Source organism: Lemur catta, chromosome 1 (assembly GCF_020740605.2).
Source record: "Lemur catta isolate mLemCat1 chromosome 1, mLemCat1.pri, whole genome shotgun sequence".
In the NCBI taxonomy this organism is placed as follows: Eukaryota; Metazoa; Chordata; class Mammalia; order Primates; family Lemuridae; genus Lemur; species Lemur catta.
The window spans coordinates 23,284,126-23,306,474 of NC_059128.1; the positions used below are offsets into that span (position 1 = coordinate 23,284,126).

Sequence of the window (22,349 nt, forward strand, 5' to 3'; positions counted from 1 at the left end):
TCCTGCTACCAGGTGCACTACTAGACTTTATCAGCAATTCTCACAATTACCCAGAAAGATCAGTATTGCTACCTTTGTTTTAACAAGAAGTTAAACTGAAAAACAAAGGGACAGAACTAGGAATGAAGCCAGCAGTTTTAACGCTTTGCTAATCCTTAATGAAAAGGAGAAAAAGAAAAACCAAAAAAGAACACACCTGTTCCCTCAAGTAACTTAGTTTGATTGTTCAAGCTAAGTGAAATGGCTTTCCCCTAGGGTTCAGTGCAAGGTAATGCCTCATTCTCTTCAGGGGAATAATCCTGCATCTGTGGAGCATAATCCTGTAATCCTGCTGCCTTGACAAATTCAGGGAAGGTCAAGGAATCAGATTTTATGCCAGTATGACCTTTTTGCTCTAAGAATAAGCCAGTAGTATCCCTATAGGGAAGTGTGATGCTGCGTTTGAATAATGGCTCTTCAATTCCCAGTAGCTCCCGAGTATGCCAAGAAATTACCTGAAAAGCAAGGATAATTTTTTAATGGTACTAACCTGAAAACACAATTAAATCAAAGAAGTTTTATTTAGTTTCCTAGGCCTCTTGAATGCTAACCCCTTAAGTTGTATCTATGAGAAAATAAAATAATGAAATAAATTCACAGACTTACTAGCCTGGCCTCAACTAAACCAAGTTCTTCTTCTTTTTTTTTTTTTCCCCAAGAGACAGGGTCTCCCTGTATCACCCACCCAGGCTGGAGTACAATGGCATGATCATAGCTTACTGTAACCTCCAACTCCTGGGGTCAGGTGATCCTCCTGACTTAGCCTCCCAAGTAGCTGGGACTACAGGCACACGCTGCCACACCCAGCTAATTAAAAAAAATTTTTTTGTAGACATGGGGTCTTACTGTATTTATTGTCCAGGCTACTCTTAAACTCCTACTGCCAAAGTGCTGAGATTACAGGTATGAGATACCACGTCTGGCTAAAACCAAGTTCTTAAGAGAAACATCACATAATTTATTATCCCTTTTAAAGTTCCATTTAAAGATGTTTCCAGGCTTTGTTATCAGATGGCCACAATGAGATCACTTTTTTTGGCCAAGCAATTTGACCAACCATAAGAGTAGATAATATGTTCAGATTAGGAGCCATGACTAGCCCTTGGAAGGTCAATAAATATAACCTGTCTATAAGGGCTCAGTGAATTTGCAACTAAGAATAAAAAAACCATTACACAAATAGTCACCTAATTTTTTGTAACTAAAAAATAGATCTCAAACACTAAAAAGCAGACATTAAAGTTCCAGATGCTTTATTAGTACTCATATATCCTTTTAAAATATCTTTTGCCACAATTTTCAGTGTCTCTAAAACAAAATTTGTACTCATTGAGCGCCATGCCACTTCATATCCTAGATTAATTTGTGATTGCTTTTCAAAATTCTAGTTTTAATCATAGGTCAGTTATAACATTGCCATTTGAGTTCATATTCTGCATCTGGATGAAAATGTAGTTAATGAAATTGCTGCTAGACCACAACCAAAGGGGTATTTGGAATAGATTTTTTGAAACATATAAAGCTATGGGTCTTTAAATTCATGCCACAGACAGTTCTAAACCTGATGTAAAACTGCCCATTAGCAATGCATTTTAGATAGGCATGATATCTTTCTTCTCAAACCTTACTTTAACTAGTTTTGTTTAGACTCCAGAGGTGGTTTATGGGTAAAAGACAGAGTCTACATAGTTGCTTGGAATTCCCAGTGAAAATTCTTTTCTTTTTTTAAGAGACAAGTTCTCCCTGTGTAGCCCAGGCTGCAGAGCAGTGGCTATTTACAGGCACAATTATAGTGCACTACAGCCTGGAATTCCTGGGCTCAAGTGATCTCCCGGGCTCAGCCTCCTGAGTAGCCCTGTGAGAATTCTAATTGAGGTCTATAGCAGTTGGGGTTTCTAAGAACTGAGATCCAAATTACTATAATTGGCTCTTAAGAGTTCTCATTTGTGATTGATGCTGCTACGTTGAGCACCTTGTTTGGGACCTCATTCTGATTCTCCCTTATTATATGTGCTGCTGAAACAAGCACCCTGATTATTTAGAATGCCCTAAGATATTTCACAAATTCCCCAATGTTTACAGATGGAGCCCCAGGAAGTAAGTGGCAGTCATATACACATTGTTTTTTTTTTTTTTGAGAACAGAGTCTTTCTCTGTTGCCGGGCTAGAGCGTACTGGCATCATCATAACTCACTGCAACCTCAAACTCCTGAGCTTGGGCAATCTTTCTGCCTTAGCCTCCCAAGTAGCTGGGACTACAGGCATGCACCACCACACCCAGCTAATTTTTCTATTTTTTGTAGAGATGAGGTCTTGCTCTTGCTCAGGCTAGTCTTGAACTCTTAGCCTCAAGTGATTCTCCTGCCTCAATCTCCCAAAGTACTAGGATTACAGGCATGAGCCACTGCACCCAGCCTCACATTTACTATTAACAAAAAGAGCTATGTGCCCACTGTGGGCTGAAAGTCCAGTACTATTTAGTATAATATTCCTATGTAGAAATTAAGTGTTCCTGACACATTCATGTGTTCTTGAGAAGCTTTTTGTTTGTTTTTGGAAGAGAATGTAAATGTAATCTACTGATATTCCTTTTCATGGGCTATAACAGCAAATGGTATGGGTTTCTTAATAAAAACAATAATTTCTTTAAAAAATAGAAATTAAAAGTATTATGAAGCTATTGGTTACATGTAGAAGAGTCACATTGGAATCAAGAAATAAAATCTAACCATCTGTCCTCTAATTCATTGATTCTTAAAAGTATGTCTGTAGTTCATCAATGAAACAATAGGGTCCTCTGATAGGCCATAAACTGATCTAAAACTGCAAGTACTTTCTTCAGTTCTGATGAAAAAATAACAAGCAACAGAATATTTTTGCCTAAGACTTAGAGCAACTTACTAGTAAGTTACTTGAGTTAGTAAGGATTATTAGAAATAGGTATTCTTGAAGATTATTAGAGTTTTCTAAGGATTCTTAATTCCACATTCTAGGATGGTGGCCCATACTCAATGCCTGCATCACTGCAGAACACCTTCTGCATACGGCCTCAAGCAGTTATTTGTAATGCCTATAGTTTTCAAGAAGACTCTATTACTACATCATCATCATCTCTTGTGTGGATCATGGTTTTCAAAGGCTGCTGTTCTTGCTTTAATTGTAAACTACTGATGGTTTTGCTTCATCATTACCAATTTATTGTGTACTCTTTAATTACCTTATAGTATATAACTATGTACATTTGCATAACTGGAACCTATAATTTACTTTAACTAAACCTAAAGACATAACTGTTGTGGTTCAAATATGAATCATCCATACCACTATTATTAAAGCAGATATATAGTCTCCTTAATATCTGCTTGTTGATTCATGTAACAGCATGCATTAATCTTAAATGCCTTTTGCTAAGGGAAAGAAGCCAGACCTAAAGGCTACATATTACTTGATTCCATTTATGTGATATTTTAGAAAAGGCAGAACTATAGGGAAAAAAAAACAGATGAGTGGTTACTAGGGATTGGGATGGAGGGATGAACTAACTACAAAGGGGACACAGAGGAAAATTTTAGGATGATAGAATTGTTCTATATAGTTCTCTAGTGGTGGATACATGACACTATGCATTTGTCAGAACCCACAGAACTGCGTACAACAAAGAGTGATTTTATAGTATGCAAACTTTTAAAAAGCCAGGCTATTGAGGGAACCCAGGATGGAATATAGGCTGTGGACAAATGAATTTAACTGTATTATAAAGTAAGACATAATCTCATTGAATGGGGTAGGGAAGAAAGGAGCTGACTTAAATAACTTTAACTTTGGAAAACAGTGCTTTGTCTAGATACTGTAAGGCTAAAGACAAAAAGAACTACACAAACATTGAACTGTATTTGGTAAACTTGTTTCTCACAGGAATATATAAATTTATAGATAAGGAAAGCCAGGTTTCCCACTGTCAGAAAAAGAAGTTATAAGTAAGCAAGGGGGCTTGAGGGTAGGAAGGATGGGAAGGCTAGAATGAACTATGTGATGTTGGACTAGAGTCAGAGATACCAATGTGAACTCATGCTTATTTTAATACAGGTATATATACAGATATATAGATAGATAGAAAAATGCAGAAATAAGATAATTGTATCCACATGTAGTTAGTATATATACATATATTTCCTAGATCTTTCTGCTAAGAGTGCCTAGAAGCAGTGACACTCCAGTAGCAACAAGCACAACTAGTGCTCACAACTTGGTTTCTAAATACCATTCTCTGATAAAAGAAACTAGGGCTCCTTGGAGACATGGTTGATTTTAGGCCTGCAGCAAGAAAAAGGTGAGCCTGAAGCAACTTGTAGTGCCAGAAAGTAAGGAGATGCAAAAAAAAATAAAATGTCAAAAGGATAGAGGAGCCAATTTATTAATAAAAGAGCTCTCAATAGTGAAGGATAGAATGATTTGAGCAACAAAATAAGTAACAGTATTGGATTATAACCCAAAGAATAAACATATCTGTAAGTCCATACTAATATAAGTGACTGAATAGATTTTAAAAAATGGGGTAGAAGGGACAATTAAATGTAGAAAAGTTCCTTACAGAAAAGCTCTTATTAAACATAGAAGGAATGAGGGAAACAGAAGAAAGATGAATGGTAAAATGAGCAGGCAAAACTCCAAGGAGAAACAAGATGTTTGCATAGCTTCAAACTATTAATATCTTCCCTAACATATTTATCACTATAGGTCCATAAACTCTTTGATATTCTTCCCTTTGGGAGGTGAAGTTTACTTCCTCTTCTCCTTAAATGTGAGCTGGACTTAGTAACTCACTTCTAATGAGCAGAATATGAAAAGGGAAACAAAATAACTTTATAGTGAAGAAATCTGGCAGACAGAATCCTCTGATATGATGAGATGAGAAGGGCTCATCACTTCTGTGAGAGTCTCTCCCTAAATCTGTAACTTTTGTCTAATCATGGGAAACATCAGATAAACTAAAATTGAGGGAAATCTACAACATACCTGATCTCTACTCTTCAAAAGTGTCAAGGTCATGAAAGACAAAGAAAGATCAAGAAACTGTCACATATTGCTGGAAACCAGGGAAACATAACAGTTAAGTACAATGTGGTATCCCACATTAGATCCTGGAACAAAAAATCACCCTTCAGTGGAAAAAGTGCAGAAATATGAATAAATGTAGTTTAACGATACTATACCAACATTAATTTCTTAGTTTTGATAAGTGTACTATTATTGCATAACATTAGGGGAAGCTGGGTTAAGAGTACACCAGAAATCTCTGTACTATCTTTGCAAGTCTTCCGTAAAACTGAAATTACTTGCAAATTAAAAGTTTAAAAAAAAGAGAAAAACATTTTTGTTAGTGATACTTCATTGCTGACAGGTTGTTATGAATCCGTGCTATTTAAATTGTTTGCAACAAGACAAGGGTAGTAAAATTGCTGAGATACTATAGTATTTAAGGCTATACTTTATAATATAAAATGATGCATACAAATGGAATAAACAACTCATCACATTCTCCAAATATTTATCACAAAATTCTTTTGTTCACTTGATGAAGTAAATAGTTAAAAATATTTTGAGAATTATTTTCTAAGAGAAAAAGATGAAGCCAATATAATGCTATCTTGTCTAGCTTGTCTTTACAATAAATAAGATTGACTTTCTGTCCCCTAATGTATCATTACAACTGGGAAAGACAGGTCAGTGGTTTCAAGAGCTTCGCTGGCCGGTGGAAAGGAGAATTAGTGCTTCTTTCCTCCTGTACTCCTCACCAGTCTCACACAAGTATTTAGCTTTTCTCTGGTCCTCCTAGTATGTTGCACTAAGGACAAAAGGAAAGGTTATTTCTGCAGGTGAAGCATGAGTAATTCCAAAATTAAGGAAGTAAAAGAAAACTTTGAAGATAATAGAAATTGGCCATAAATTAACTGCAAGGCTTGTAAAGGGAGTGCACAGTGGAAATGTGGTTTCTAATTCTTAGCAGCGTGTCCAGAATTCTGTACTCTCAAGCAACTTCCTCCCATTCTCCCAAAGTCCATAAATGATAACGTGGGAGACTTAGCATGAAAAAGATAACTATGTTGTTTAAGTGTTGTTATGGGATAAATTGTAGGTGCTATAATTACAATGGAGAGATTAAAAATGCTTCCTATATCAGTAAGGAAGGTAACTATATCATACTTAAGTTCGTGTATGATCTCTAAGAAGTTACCTCTGTCTTAGAGTATAATCAGCTTTTTTATGTGGACCTAAGTATCAAGCAAAGGTTATCTAACATACCTTTGAACATCTTGATCTGTTACTCTCATGACCTCGAGGAATGGCCAAATTTGTCTAGTGACTTTGATAAGTATTCCAAAGTTTGCTTATTCAAACTTCTCAGGATGTAAGGATTGACCATGGGGTTCATCATTTACTATTAAGGATTTCAGAAGATTTTTAAGACCTCTCGTTTCTTGCAAGACCGGAAAAAGCATAACTAGAATCTTTATTATTGTGTGTTGATATTGTACTTTTGGAATTAGAATGTCAAGGGAGCAAAATGAATTGGCAGACTCTTAAAAATGCTTTTTTGTGATAAAAAGCAGAAATTCTTGGTACTTAAATGTTTCAGGAATTTGGATTACAGGTTACTATTTTGCTAGTTCTGTTCCTTATTTTGATTTAGAAAATTCAGTACACGCATAAACATAAATATTAGAGCTCATAAACACAGCACTATCATCTTTGAACATAAAAAGAATGAGATATTTGTCTGGCAGTACTTGGTAGCTAAATGAAGGCATAGTTGGAAATACCAATATATAATAATAAGTGGTCCTTTGCATATAATGTACAAAGACGTTTACAGTTACAAAAAGTTCATTGAGAGAGGCAATATAATGTAGTGGTTTAAACAGAACATGGTTTGGGAAGTCACACAAAATGGATTTGAATCCTGGCTCTTAAACTTATTATCTGAATAATCCGTTGCTTCATCTTTCTGGGCCTCAGTTTTCTCTTCTGTAAATGGGAATTAAGTAAAGTAATACATGAACAGTGCCCAATACATAGTAAGCACCCAGCAAAGGATAGCCATTAGCAGAATTCAAGAGATTAAATGTTCAGTTAGGACTATGTGTTTAATAATTTAAAGAATTTCCTTAGCTGAGAGTGGTGGCAAGCACCTGTACAAGTCCTAGCTGAGGCTGAGGCGGGAGGATGGCTTGAGCCTAGGAGTTTGAGCCTATGGTAACCTGTGGCCATGTCACTGCACTCCAGTCTTGGTGACAGAATAGACCCTATCTCTAAAACATATATATGTATATTTTAAAGAATTCCTTATATCTTGTTGCCAGTAAAATGACTTGGATATTAACAACTGTAGTTTTCTTATTTTCTAAACCATATGACTTAGGGAATTATCACCTTCTAAGGCCTGACAAAGAGTCACCTAGGGAACAGATTCCAGGGCCTACCCTAGCCCTAATGAATCAAAATCTCTGGAGGATGGAGCCTAGGAATCTACCTTTTAAAAAAAATCTCATCTGATTCTAAAGACTATCCAAGTTTGGGGACCACTGAGGTAGAACATTTATGGGCATGACTGTACTGAGTGAAACCACTGTTATGTTGGTGTGGTGTGCTAAAGGAAAGGTTACAAATGAGATCATGTATGTGACACTTTGTAAATTGCAAAACACTGCAAATGGAGGGTACTGTTATATAAAGGTACGTAATCATGAACTGTTGGTGCTGGAGAGATTTTAGGAAATTGAGGCCCCAAGAGGTTAATGTAACTTGTTTCAAAGTTAGGCAGCAAAGCACGCAAAACATAGATGGTGTTATATAAGTGCCAAATGGATGTTAGAGATATAACATGTATAAGAGCTTGGGAGGAGAGGTTACTGTGGGCTAAGAAGGTCAGGAAAGACTTCTTGAGATGAGAATGAGGAGTTGGTTCTGCAGGATTACGCCTCCTATTAGTAATGCAGGGGATGGAGAAACTGAGCAAAGATGCAGAGGGAGGAAAGCACCAGACAGGTTTGCAAGGGTGTGAGTTAGACCTAGTAAGCTGGAGTATAAGATTCACGTAAAGGAATGCTACGCAGAGACCTTACAGAGGGCTTGAGTCCTAAACTAAGGAGATGAGACTATCTTGAGAGCAGACGGGATCTAAAGAAGGTTTCTGAATAGTACATATGTAGTTACAATGTGAGAGCCTAAAGTAGGGCCTTTGAATCCACAGGGCCCATGGAGAGAGACTAAAAGCAGGAGACCACAGCAGTGTTCTAGGTATGAGGCCATACAGGTCTGAAAAGTGGGAACGGAGAAAACCAGATGGCTTAAGTACCACATTAGGGATCGGATAGTTCTTGGGATCTCTGTGGGGCTCAAAGAAGAGAAAGGCTCACCACTGTGAGCCTGGGGGACCAGAAGTATGAGGACACTATTGAAAGGAATGGGAGGCTAGGCTGGAAGAAAAGGAGGTTGGTTTGAGACAGTTGATAGCATTGTTACAGTGCTCTACAGGGAAACTTTGGATACAACTCACCTTCATGTCCTCAAAATCTGTTATCCCTATCTGAGGGAGGTTTGAGCAGTTTACGTAGATGAGTTTTCGGCCACTGATGAAGTTTGCAGTGAAACACTCCTGTCAGTACAATAAGAACATCTCTCAAAAAATGTACTGCAAGTAGAAGAAAGGAAGAAAGGGAGGGGAGGAAGGAGGGAGGGAGGGAAGAAAGGAGGAAGAGAGAAAAGAAATCCTGTTTGTCTCTGGTTCTATACTATTAAATAAAAAAATTATTTTTTTTCCTAATGATACACTTTTTCCATCTAAGCTCTTAATTAAATTTCACACTGCTCCTTAAATTTTTTTTGGCATACTACAACCAGTATTTCTTCATGTCTCAAGTACATGTCTCTGTTACTCAGGTTGGAGTGCAGTGGTGTGATTATAGCTCCAACTCCTGGGCTTAAGCCATCCTCCTGCCTCAGCCTCCTGAATTGGTGGGCCTACAGGTGCACACTACCACACTTGGCTAATTTTTTCTTTTTTAATTTTGTAGAGACAGGGTCTTGCTTTTCTCAGTCAGGTCTTGAACTCCTGGCCTTAAGCGATCCTCCCGCCTTGGGGATTACAGGCTTGAGCACCATGCCCCGCCTCCATTATACTTTTAAGTACAGGGAGCACAAAGGGTTTCAGATCTTGTGTTGTTTTCTGGTAGACCAAAACATAGTTTGCATCAGTGAAATAAGAGGTTTATACTATCTTTTAAATAAAATAGTTTTTGGTTAATTGGCCAACTTAAATTAATACATGTAAGTGCTCATGACACATATGATATATTTGGGGCAGACAATCAAGAGTACAAGTTCAAGGTATGGGAGCTGCCACTAAAATTGACAAAATACCAAAAAGTCTACCTTGGACAAAATCTATTTAAAAATATAGTTTTCTATGAAATGAGGCCTATATAAACTTTTTAGTCTTTACTCAATGATTGCAGAGAACTGTAATCACTGGGATGAAGAGGAAAAACAAATAAATGTGACCTTCCCTTCCTCTCCCAAAACATCAATCAATCAATCAGTGGCAAGGCCAAAATTAAAATCCAAGTTAACTCTATAAAATCCAGGACTTTTCTATACTCCTTCTAGTAAAGAAGAGGCAAGCGCTCAAGTCAGGTTAGAGGGAAAAAGAGGTAGAAAGATGAGAGCATGTGATTTCAAAAAATGTTATTTTTGTATACCTTGTACTGAGGGAAGCCTAGCTGGCTAATCCACTCTGCAACTTTCTCTGGGTCCCAATCAAGATACTCAAATTTAAACTCAGTCATTTTTTTTGGCTGGGTTTCTTTATCTTCAGGTATCAGTTCTTTTGACTCTTGGGACAAATTTGAAACTTTTTTTTCACTAAAAACCTCTCTTAATTCCATCTGGGACTCTGAGAGCTGTGAGTTTGAGTATTCTTTACTGATTTCATTAAGCAGTTTTTGGAGCTCTTGAGAAAACTCATAATCTGTACTAACTGATTCTATTTCATCATCTCTGAGAGATCTTAATGCATAATAGTCTTTTTTGACTTCTTCAGTTTCTCTTAGTGGCAACTTTCCTGTTTGATGCTTGGGGTGCTGTAGCTCATCCTTGTCTACAGAATACTTAGGTTTGATTGGTTCTGGCCTGTCTTCCTTGGGAAATTCTACATGTGTCTCTCTTCGTTTGGCTTCCTCTGGTAACTGCAGATTTTTCTCCTCAGTTGGCTTTGATCGTGTCTCCTCTTGAACCTCTGGTTTGATCTCTTGTGGAAGCATTAGACCAGTCTCTGGAGGCTCTGCAATTTTTTCTTCACTTGACTTTCTTCTTCTCTCCTCTGGAACATCTGGTTTGGTCTTTTCTGATTGCTTTAGACTTGTTTCCTCAATTGGTTTTCTTGATTCTTCCTCAGAAAACTCTGATGTGATCTCTTCTAGTGGCTCTAGAACTTCCCCATCAGTGGACTTTCTTGGTTTGTGGTCTGGAAACTCTAGTTTAGTCTGCTCAGGCGACTCTGTCCCTTTCTCCTCACTTGACTGTCTTTTCATCTCTGGAATCTCTAGTTCAGTCTCTTCTGGAGGCTCTAGACCTGCCTCCTCAGTAGACTGTCTTAGTTCCTGCTCTTGGAACTCTAGTTTAGTCTGCTCAGGTGGCTCTGTCCCTTTCTCTTCACTGGACTGCCTTTTCATCTCTGGAATCTCTGGTTTAGTCTCTTCTGGAGGCTCTAGACCTGCCTCTTCAGTAGACTGTCTTGGTTCCTGCTCTTGGAACTCTGGTTTAGTCTGCTCAGGTGGCTCTGTCCCTTTCTCTTCACTTGACTGTCTTTTCACCTCTAGAATCTCTGGTTTAGTCTCTTCTGGAGGCTCTAGACCGGCCTCCTCAGTAGATTGTCTTGGTTCCTGCTCTTGGAACTCTAGTTTAGTCTGCTCAGGTGGCTCTGTCCCTTTCTCTTCACTTGACTGTCTTTTCACCTCTGGAATCTCTGGTTTAGTCTCTTCTGGAGGCTCTAGACCTGCCTCCTCAGTAGATTGTCTTGGTTCCTGCTCTTGGAACTCTGGTTTAGCCTGCTCAGGTAGCCCTGTCCTTTTCTCCTCAGTTGACTCTCTTTGTGTCTCCTCTGGTATCTCCTCTGGTTTGGTCATCTTTGGTGGCTGTAGATCTGCCTCTTCAACTGATTTTCTTGGTTTCTCACTTGGAAAATCTGGTTTGGTCTGCTCTGGAGGCTCTAGACCTGTCTCTTCATATTGCTCTCTGAGAGATTCCTCTGGAACCTCCCGTTCTGTCTCCTTTAGTAGTAACCCTGAACTTGTCTCACTGATTGTGGACTTTCTTTCACTGGTTGTTTCCATTGGTCGCGCTGTATCTGTTTCCGTAGCTGACTCTTGAAGTGCGTCCTCTGTAACGTTTGGTTTAGCCTCCCCTGGTGGCTCTAGGTCTGACTCCTCACCCTTTTCATCCACAGGGACCTGCAAATTTTTGAAAAGCTCTGTCTCTCCGGATATCTCCCACTTTGCCTTTTGAGGCATCCCTGGTTCAGTTTCGCTGGATAGGTCTACCTCGGACTCCCTGGGACTTTCTCCCTCGGATGTCTTACTGGGTTTTAGCTGCTCATTCTTAGCACTCTCTGGCTCTCCCTCTTTTAAGTCCTCTTCCTTGGTGTCTGGCTGTGGCTCTTGGTCGGTCTCTGCGGGTAGTTCCGGGCCTGCCTCTGCCAAGGTGCTCGGGTCTACATTTTCATACAATTTACGAAGTTCAGGCAGTTCAAGTCTCTTAGGCTCCGGCCATTCGTCTTCTTCTGGACCGGAATCATAATCTTCGGGGACTTCAGCCATTTGCCGCTTAGCGGGCGCGCCCAGGCCTCCTAGCAACCTCAACTTCCGACAGCGTCTCTATGGATACCACGATTTCCGGCAGTGTCTTCCTGACGCTTCCCCAGGTTTTGTTTGTTCTTTCAACCCTGACTTTAAAAATAGGCGATCAAAGGCACGCTGTAACCCCCAGGCGTCCGCGTCACCAGCCTCGGCTGCCCAGAGCTCTTGCGGCCGCCCGGGGCAGGCGCTCTCTTCCCGCGCCGCTGCGCCGCTCCTTCCGGTTCGCGGGCTCCCTCGGCTCTTCCTCGCGCGCCGCGGCCGCTCGCCCGGCCTTCGGCTGTTTCCGGAGCCACTCGCGTCTGGCGGCTGAGTCGCTCCCGGCGCGGGCTGCAGATGTCGGACCTGCAGGCGGCTGAGGGGCAGGGCTTCTGGAGCCCCGCAGCCCGCCGAGGGTCGGCAGGCGGCGTCGGGGACGGCTTGGGAGTGGAGGAGAGCCAGGCGGCCACCTCAGGTACGCAAGACCGGGGCGCTGGCCGGTGGGTGCCGCCCGGCCTCAGGGCCCCGCGCGTCGGCGCGAGCCTCCGCCGCGCTCCCCAGCGGAGCAGACCCTCGTCGGCAGCCCCTTCGCGCTCGGGGCCCCGCTCTCCCTGGGGCGCGACCCCTGTCCCCGCCGCTGCCACCACCCGGGCCCTGGGCTGCGCTGGAGGTTATTTTCTACTCCTGTTTCAAAATGCCTTGGTTCCTGCCCGACTTCCTTTCTCAGATCAGCCAGATGATAGTGACAGGGTTGCTCTGCCCCTGGCACCTCTTCAGCTTCAGCCTGGGTTCGGATCCCACCTCCTTCTGCCGATGCCATCTAGACAGCCGGGCCGATCCGCCGCCCCCTGCTTCTGGCTCCCCACCCGATCCCCACCTCTGTCCCCTGGCCCAGCCTTCCCACGCGCCTGTCTGCCCCCATCCGGGCTGGCAGCCTTGCCCTTCTCCGTCAGGAACCCCACTTCGCCCCAGCCTCCCTCCACGTAGGCCCCCTCGCCTCGCCGCCATCCTCTCCACCTCCTAGAGTGGGAGAGATGAAAAGCAGAGTTGAATAGGTAGGCTCTGGGGTCTTTTGATGGAACATAGTGGCCAAAGCAAAGGCAGGAAATAGGAATTTTGGTGACCTCCCGTATTCTCCAAGACCTTCATCCTCTTGTTCAGGACGATGTCTCCATTTCTACCTACAAAAGTTGCTCCATATGGATTATTTCAGTGCCCTAAGACAAAAGAGTCCATGCATGTATCGCACTTTCATCTTTCAGCCTCCCTATGGTCACCACACACAATGCAACTAAAAGGACGCTGTTTTGAAATACAAAAGGGGAGAGGGGAGAGAAGTGGTTTCATTAAGTAGCAAATATAAATTAATTTTCTAGGTCTGAAGTTAAAATAGACACCTTAAAGTATAGTGGTTGAGGCGCTACTGTGGAGCCAGGGTGCCTGGATTGGAGTCTGAATCGTCAGCCAAGGCACTTCACTTCTGTGTGTCTGTTCCTCCCCTGTGAAGCGTGATGATTCCTGCCTCACAGGATTGCTGGGAGGATTACTTGAGCCACTATGTCTAAGGCATTTGGTGTGTAGCCCATAGCACACGCTATACTTGTGTTCCCTATTAATGTTATGAGAATAAGGTCCTTTTTTTTTTGCTCAGCTGAACTCCCTGTGCTACGACAGCAGGTGTCCCTGAATGTAGCTCTTCTAGCATGGTGGCTTTTTGCCTTCCCTACTTCTATGCCAAATATCTCCCCTCCCATAGTGCTGCTTCATTCTCACACATGCATGTGAATCACCCAGCTCTTTCCCATGACTGTATCTTCTCTTACTTTAAAACATCTGACTATTTTTGCCTTTTTTAATGAATTGTTTTATGTTTTGTATTAAATTCAAAATTGTTGGCATGCATTTAAAATTATAACAATAGAAATACTAAGCATAATTTCTGAAATATGAAGCAAATAAACACTCAGAAAAGTGTATAAATAAGTCTCATAAACACCAGTTGGCTGTGTGTGCTGGTATGTATAAATTAAGCATGTTTTTTACTTCCCTTTTAGGTCTTCCTGTGTTTATGGCAAACAAACCCAAGCATTTTAGATGGAAAAGTCTTAAGAGAACTCCAGGAATATATTGGGAAATAGTGGGTTTGTCTCTTGAGTGTGGTTCTGTTTTTTCCCCCTGACATCTAAGTGGTTCCTACATTCACTTCTTCCTCCCAGGACTTTGGTAGAAATGCTTATGGTCACTTTCCTTCCTCTTGTCCTCAGAAAGCAGGGTGATAGTTTCCTTTTATGTCATATAGAGGTTTGTTATTGCAGCCCAGAGCAAGCTCTTCCTCTTTAGGTAGGATTTGTTGCTAATAAAATAATAGTAATGGTAGCCTACATGTATTGAATGCTTACTCTGGGCCAGAATGTGGAAAAAGATTTACTTGTATTCTCTAATTTAATCCTGTCAATCATCTTCTTCCCATTTACAGAGGAACAAGCTACAGCTGAGAGAGGTCAACTTGTCCAAGTTAGGGGGAATTTTTACAAATGTCTATATGAAATTGTCACCTTATTATGATAGGGGGAATTTTTACAAATGTCTATATGAAATTGTCACCTTATTATGATGAAGCTTATAATTGTTTTTATTGGCCACTAATCAAGAATTGGTACTCGAGGACAGGTTATGGTCCTTTGTCCTCGTGGTGTTTTCAGTTTGGTGAGGTGAGAGTTCCACAGGGGAAAAAAAATAACAGTTCAAAACATTATATAGTTGGCTGTCTTTTAGTACAGTTCTTTATATACTTTTCCTTTAAGAAACCTGCTTGAAGATAGGAACAGAATCTATCTTGCCTATTTATCTAGAGTCCTTGATGTTGTGTTTTAGAGGTTTGGCAAATATTTGCTGAGTTTGCTGGTGAGAGAATGTCTCAAGGAAAAGATTTGGAGGAGCATCCAATGAATGTGAGGAATTAGGATTGAGATAACCAAGAGTGTTCCTTGGGTTAGGGCAGTGGTTCTCAACCAGGAATGATTTTGCACCCCAGGGGACATTTGGCAATGTCTGAAAACATTTTTGGTTGTCACAACTGGGGGCAGCTATTACTGATATCTAGTGAGTATGGGCCAGAGATGTTGCTAAATATCCTGCAATGCACAGCCCAGTCCCCACAGTGAAGAATTTTCTGGCTCCAAATGTCAGTAGTGCTGCTTTTGAGAAACCCTGGGTTAGTGTTAAGCTGGGTTTCCAAAGCCTTGTGGAAACACTGCATTTGGCTTGGACCAGAGGCTTGGGAGTAAACCCAAAAAACTGCTTTAAATTGGAAATTTGAATGGATCCTTCTGCTACCTTCCTCTAGAAAATGATACAATGAGTAAGCAATAGAGCTCTAAGAAAGAATGAAATTGATAGAGGTTTCTGTCACCCTCTCTTAGAAAACAGCAGTAAGAAATGAGGTTGGATATTCAGTTGTTACTGAATTAAGGGTTTTGGTTTTTCAGTTTACCTTAATCCTTCAAAGCAGGAATTTGTCATTATCCAGAATAATCATAACTCATTTTTAAAAAGTGTTCTCTGCAGAGAATACCTTTTGAGGGTCTTCTTGTTTGCTCACTGAGGTTTTGGTGAAACGGAAGAACAGGATCTCACTCTGTTGCCCAGGCTGGAGTGCAGTGGCATGATCATTGCTCAGTGAAGCATTGAACTCCTGGCCTCATGCAATCCTCCCACCTTGGCTTCCCAAAGTGCTGGGATTGCAGGCATGAACCACCTCACCAGGCCTGAAATTGTTTTTAATAGTCTCTTATTTGGGGCACCTGGGTTCTTCAATTCCCAAGAGGAGAGAGAAATCATTTTTTATATCATGAAACTCTCTGAGATATACGTGTTGCATCACTAATGGCAGGTGATTTTTTTTTTTCAAGTTTAGAGAGCTTTGGAGAGAATAAAGAGCAAAGTCTATTATGACCCTGAAGTTAGCAGTAGAGTTTAGTTTGGTGTGTATGACCCAGAGAGTTACCAACGCATTTAGATGTTGAGGATTGTTCATGGTTCTAAGGTAGGACTTACAGCAGTGCAAATAAATCTTTTTTGCAATGATGGAAATGTTTCACATCTGTGGCTATTTCAATTTACATGAATTAAAATTTAAAATTTGGTGGCTACCATATTGGATGGTGCAGAAGAGTAGGAATTCTATGCCAAGGAGCCTTTATGTTTTTTAGTCTTCTATTGTGGTTTTATGTCAACATGTTAAAAATGTGTCTGCCTGTTGCTGTTTTTTTTTTTCTTATAGTGGTTGTGTTTTTACAGCATTCAGACAGTCAATCAGTTATGTCATGATTCAGTCTAGAGTGCAACCAAAGGTGTGTAACCAGAGTGCCAATTCAGGAGCATGTCCCAATCATAAGGACCGAGGAGAAATTGGATCACATGGCCACTGGATTTTGTTGAAATGTAAATTCAGCCAATTTGTTTTCATTTAAGCCTCTTGAGTCTATATAACCACACAGCCTGCTTTTGGTTCCTCTGCATTGGAATCTAAAAGGCCAGGCTAATTATCTCTTTGCAGCCTGTTTAGTGAGGGGGAAATCCTCTGAGGCCTGTTCTAAAGAACCCTGACCTGATATTCAAATGCTTTAGAAAAAACCACCTTTTTGGTTCTCTTTGTAGAGAAAGTACAAAGCACACAGCAAGTTTGAATATGTAGCATGATCAGAATGTCTGAAGCCAGACTTTCTAGTAATAGAGAAAGAAAACTCACATTTTAAAAATTGGCAAATATATTTCTTTCAGTACTTTGTAAAAAATAGTAAAAAACATTGTCAAGTATAAAATTAATTATTTTAAGAAAGCTCCCCCCCCCCATCTTTGCTTTAGTGGCCATCAATTATAAACTATTTGTAAGCTTCCTTTTTTCCTTCTCTGTTCGTTGTAAGATTTTGGCCATTCAAGAACCCTAGTACTGATTTTGCTGTGATATGCAATTAACTGTTTCAGTATTATTTGGTTACTACTTTTTCTTTTCTTTCTTTCTGTTTTTTTTTTTTCTTTTATTTTAGAGATAGGGTCTCACTCACTCTCTCACCCAGGCTAGAGGGCAGTGGCAGAATTGTAGCTCACTGCAACTTCAAACTCTTGTCCCCAAGCAATCCTTCGGCCACCTGTGCCTCCCAAAGTTTTGGGATTACAGGCATGAGCCACCAAGCCTGGTCTATTTTTTCTTTAAATTGACATTTAAAAGTTCTGTTTCACAAAAAAAAAAAAAAAAAAAAAGATATAAAAGTTTTGTTTCAGTCTAAATGATATCCATAATATTACTAGTTTGATGTATCAATTTTCCCTAACACATACTAAAATAAATACATATACATTAAAATAAAAAAAATTTTCCTACATGCTGTCTAAATTTGTAACACCTGTCCTAATTTCTCTGGTCTCTTCTAGGAATACTTAAAAAAATGGCTTTTATTTGACTGATACAGTAAAACCTCTACTATGGAAAAATTGGCTTTTTCTTCTTTATAGTGGTTTAAATTTCACCAAATAAATTTAGGAAACCCAAAAAATTTTGTTAGTAATTGTTTTCTCTCCCTCTAGAAACAGGACTGCATATTCCGTATTTTATACTTCTAGAAATAAACTTACATTTTTCTTTCTCCTTTTCTTACTTCCTGCCTCTCTGAATCCAATTACAAGTTGTTTTATCAGTAGTTCTTACATAATTTAGGGCATTCCTTTCAACTTAAAAATCAAAAGCAATATCTTTTTTTTCCTGTGTGCATTAAGCTGTTAAAATGCTATGAGAAGTGTCTCTTAACATATGAAAAATGGTCAACCTAACTCATCATGAGAGAAATGGAAATCAATAACTACACTTGGCAGTTTGCTAACTCAGTATATTGGTAAGGGTATGTAGAAACAAACCCTTTCTCCCACATAGTCTAGCGGTTAAAAAAAAAAGACGTAAACACTTTCATGCATAGCTGATGGGATTATAAATTGGTACAGATGCTATGGAGGGCAATTTGTCAATATCTATCAAAATTACAATATATGCCCCCATTGACCACTTCCTTCCAGGAATTTATCCTATAGATTTATTCATACTCCTGTTTAATGACATAGACACAAGGTTATTATAGGATTGTTTATGGTGATATAAGATTAGAAAGAACATAAATGTCTATCAATAGGGAACTGAATAAATAAATTATGGAATGTCCGTCCAATGAAATATTAATCAGCTGTAGAAAAGAATGGGGAAGCTTTTCATGTGTAGTTATAGAAAGGTCTTTGAGATTTAAGTGGAAAAAAACAAAGTACACAATAGTGTGTCCAGTATGCTCATTATTTGTATAGAACAAAATTGAAAAAGATATACATGTGTGTACATATACACACACACAAACATACATACTTTTTTTTAAAATATGCATGATATATCTCTGGAAGACTACACAAAACCTAATAATATTGATTGCTTTTGGAGGTAGGGATTGACATGGGAGGAAGTTTTTTTTTTTGCTTTTTTTTGTCCCTAAGTAATCCTTCTGCCACCTGTGCCTCCCAAAGTTTTGGGATTACAGGCATGAGCCACCAAGCCTGGTCTATTTTTTCTTTAAATTGACATTTAAAAGTTCTGATAATTTATTGAGCGGTACACTTTTGTGTAATTTCCTGTGTATGTTACATTTCACAAAAAATATTTTTAAAGGGGTCAGTGTATCATGTGGTTATTAAGAGTGCTGACTATGGACTTGGGTTTATATTACTCCTACTCCTGTTTACTGATTATCTTGGACAAGTTACATAATTTATCCGAGCCTCAATTTCTTTTTTTGTTGTTGTTGAGTCAGAGTCTCACTCTATTGCCCAGGGTAGAGTGCTGTGGCGTCAACCTAGCTAACAACAACCTCAAACTCTTGGGCTCAAGCAATCCTACTGCCTCAGCCTCCGAAGTAGCTGGGACAACAGGCATGTGCCACCATGCCTGGCTAATTTTTTCTATATATTTTTAGTTATCCGGTTAATTTCTCTCTATTTTTCAGTAGAGACAGGGTTTCACTCTTGCTCAGGCTGGTCTTGAACTCCTGAGCTCGAGCGATCCTCCCGCCTCGGCCTCCCAAAGTGCTAGGATTACAGGAATGAGCCACTGCGCCTGGCCCGAGCCTCAATTTCTTTCTTTCTTTCTTTCTTTTTTTTTTTTTTGACACAGGATCTTGCTCTGCTGCCTGGGATAGAATGCAATGGTGTCATAACTCACTGCAACCTCAAACTCCTGGCCTTGAGTGATCATTCTGCCTCAGCCTCCCAAGTCATTGAGACTAACAGGCATGTGCCCCCATGCCCAGCAAATTTTTCTATTTTTTGTAGAGACAGGGGCTCGCTGTTGCTCAGGCTGGTCTCAAACTCCTGACCTCAAGCAATCCTCCTGCCTCAGCCTCCCAAAGTGCTAGGATTACAGGCGTGAGCCACTGTGCCCGGCCAGCTCAATTTCTTAAACTATAAAAAGGGAATAATAATAGTATCAACTTCAATGGTTCTATAATTCAGTGAGATTCAATGAATGTTCAATAAGATAATGCCTGCAAAATGCTTAGAAAGTAATTGGCATGTAGTAAGTGACCACTAAATCTTGGTTATAATAATAAAAATGATCAAAATGAAGATAGGATATCTAGGTGCTTTAAGTTCAGATTTCTGGCCTGAGACAAATCCTATCTATGAATTTTGGTCAGAGTTCTTGTTACAAGCAATATAAGTTAATTCTGGCTACCTTGAGCAAAAGGAGGATGTGTTAGATGGATACAGGAGGCTTACCAAATTGTTAGAAGGCTGGACCACTGTAGAAGCTAAGCAGCAAGAATAATTTGGTCCAGGCTCTTTGGCTGCCACAAAACAAGCTGTTCTAAGAGGGAAGTTTATAGCAATAAATGCTGACATTAAAAAAGAAGAAAGATCTCTACTAAAAAGTAATGAGGAATAATGTTAGGCTAGTTATTTGTCATTTGTCTCAAGATATCTTTAAATATTATTTTAAATATTTTTAAATGTTCCTTTTGATTTCTTCTCTGACCCACTGATTATTCATATCTTTGTTAGTTTTCCAAAATTCTTGTTGATTTCTAGTTTCATACCATTGTGGTCGGAAATGATACTTAATATGATTTCAGTCATAAATTTGTTAAGACTTGTTTTGTGACCTAACATATGGTCTATTCTGTTCCATGTTCCATGTGTGCTAGAAAATAATTAGTATTCTGCTGTTGGATAGAAAAATTCTGTGTATGTCTGTTAGGTCCATTTGGTCTAATGTATAGTTCAAGTCCAGTATTTCCTTATTACTTTTCTGTTTGGTTGATCTATCCATTGTTGAAAGTGGGATATTGAAGTCCCTTACCATTATTGTATTGCTATCTATTTCTCCCTTCATGTCCATTAATATTTGCTTCATATGTTCAGGTCCTCTGATGTTGCATATTTATAATTGTTACATCCTTTTGATGAATTAACCTTTTATTATTAAATAATGGCCTTCTTTGTCTCTTGTGATAGTTTCTGATTTGAAGTCTACTGTGTCTGATGTAAGTATAGCCACCCCTATTCTCTTTTGGTTACCATTTACATGGAATATCTTTTTCTGTCCTTTCCCTTTCAGCCTATGTGTGTCCTTAAAGCTAAAGTGAGTCTCTTGTGAGCAGCATATAGTTGGATCTTGTTTTTTATCTATTCAGCCACTCTGCTTTTGACTGGAAAATTTAACCCATTTACATTCAAGGTAGTTATTGATAGGTAGGGACTTCTGCCATTTTGTTAATTGTTTTCAGGTTGTTTTGTAGATTATTTTTTCCTTTCTTCCTCTCTTGTTTTCCTTAGTGATTTGTTGATTTTCTGTACTGCTAAGTTTTGATTACTTTCTCTTTATCATTTGTGTATCTGCTGTAGTTTTTTGCTTTGTGGTTACCATGAGGGTTACATGAGGCTAGCATCATAATCAATGGGTAAAAGTGAGAGCTTTTCTTCTAAGATACAGTACAAAGCCTACTCTTCTCACTTTTGTTCAACATAATACTGGAAATGCTAGCAAGAGCAGTTAAAGAAAAAGAAATAAAAGGCATATAAATTGGAATGGAAGAAGTGAAGTTATCACCATTTGCAGATGACATCATCCTATATGTAGAAAATCCCAAAGACTACAAAAAACCTGTTAGAACTAATAAATGAAACCAGTAAAGTTGCAGGATACAGACATCATACAAAAATAAGTTATATTTCTGTTAATGAATAATGAACTGTCTGAAAAAGAAATCAAGAAAATAATCCCATTTATGATTGCATCAAAAAAATTTAGCAATAAACTTAACCAGAAAGATCTATATACTGAAAGCTATAAAACACTGATGAAAGAAATTGAAGAAAACATAAATGAATGGAAAGATATCCTGTGTTCATGGATTGAAAGAATTAATATTATTCAAATGTCCATACTACCCATAGCAATCTGCAGATTCAACACAATCCTTATCAAAATTCTAATGGCATTCTTCATAGAAATAGAAAAAACAATTCTAAAATTTGTATGTAACCACAAATACCCCAATAGCCAAAGCAATTCTGAGAAAGAAAGACAAAGTTGGAGGCATCACACTTCCTAATTTCAAATTATATTATAAAGCTATAGTAATCAAAACAGAATGGTTACTGGCATTAAAATAGACACGTAGAGCAGTAGAACAGAATAGAGAACCTAGAAATAAACCCAACCATACATGGTCAGCTAATTTTTGACAAAGGCACTAAGAGGACACAATGGGAAAAGGATAGTCTCTTCAATAAATGGTGCTGAAATAAAAAACAAAAAAACCAAAACAACAAAAAGAAGATAAGAGGATTAAAAAAAGGCAAAACAAAAAAATAAATGGTGCTGGGAAAACTGAATTTCCACATGAAAAAGAGTGAAATTGGACTCTTTTTCTTACAACATACACAAAAATCTACTCAAAATGGATAAAAGATCTAAGCATAAGACCTGAAACCATAAAACTCCTAGAAGAAAAGGTAGAGGGAAAGCTCCTTAACATTGGCTTTGGCAATGATTTTTTGGATATCACACCAAAAGCTTAGGCTACAAAAGCAAAAATAAATAAATGGGGTTACATCAAACTGAAAATCTCCTGCACAGCAAAGAAAACAAAATGAAAAGGCAGCTTACAGATTGGGAGAAGATACTTGCAAACCATATATCTGATAAGGGGTTAATATCTATTATTTGTTTGTTTGTTTGTTTGTTTGACAAAGTCTCACTCTGTTGCCTGGGCTAGAGTGCCATGGCATCGGCCTAGCTCACACCAACCTCCAACTCCTGGGCTCAAGCAATCCTCCTGCCTCAGCCTCTGGAGTAACTGGGACTACAGGTGCACACTACCATGCCTG

At 39.2% G+C, this 22,349-nt stretch overlaps 2 protein-coding genes across 5 annotated transcripts in view; one reads left to right on the plus strand and one right to left on the minus strand.

Moving 5' to 3' along the window:
• Positions 1-199: 199 nt before the first annotated feature.
• SAMD15 (sterile alpha motif domain containing 15) lies at positions 200-12,129 on the minus strand. 2 transcript variants are annotated; one of them, XM_045562827.1, is made up of 3 exons: positions 9,798-12,129; positions 8,597-8,695; positions 200-494 (listed from the first exon to the last, which is right to left on the minus strand). In XM_045562827.1, exons 1-3 carry the CDS (start codon positions 11,910-11,912, stop codon positions 252-254), a joined length of 2,457 nt encoding a protein of 818 aa, XP_045418783.1. In that variant the 5' UTR covers positions 11,913-12,129; the 3' UTR covers positions 200-251. The 2 variants fall into 2 exon arrangements, with proteins under 2 accessions (XP_045418783.1, XP_045418792.1); XM_045562836.1 differs by lacking the exon at positions 200-494 and adding an exon at positions 5,688-5,884.
• Positions 12,056-22,349, plus strand: part of TMED8 (transmembrane p24 trafficking protein family member 8) — a 37,780-nt gene continuing 27,486 nt past the window's right edge. For all 3 annotated transcript variants that reach the window (XM_045562857.1, XM_045562866.1, XM_045562848.1), the window contains exon 1: positions 12,056-12,402. In XM_045562857.1, coding sequence (XP_045418813.1) covers positions 12,285-12,402 — 118 coding nt within the window. In that variant the 5' untranslated portion in view covers positions 12,056-12,284. The remainder of the gene's footprint in view (positions 12,403-22,349) is intronic.

Excerpts from the sequence above, each read along its gene's own strand:
- SAMD15 (XM_045562827.1), bottom strand. The coding sequence starts at position 11,912 with ATGGCTGAAGTCCCCGAAGATTATGATTCCGGTCCAGAAGAAGACGAA. Across the intron at positions 8,696-9,797 it reads TAGGCTTCCCTCAGTACAAG|GAGTGTTTCACTGCAAACTT; the intron begins GTATACAAAAAT and ends TTGTACTGACAG. Across the intron at positions 495-8,596 it reads CAGATTTTGAGGACATGAAG|GTAATTTCTTGGCATACTCG; the intron begins GTGAGTTGTATC and ends CTTGCTTTTCAG.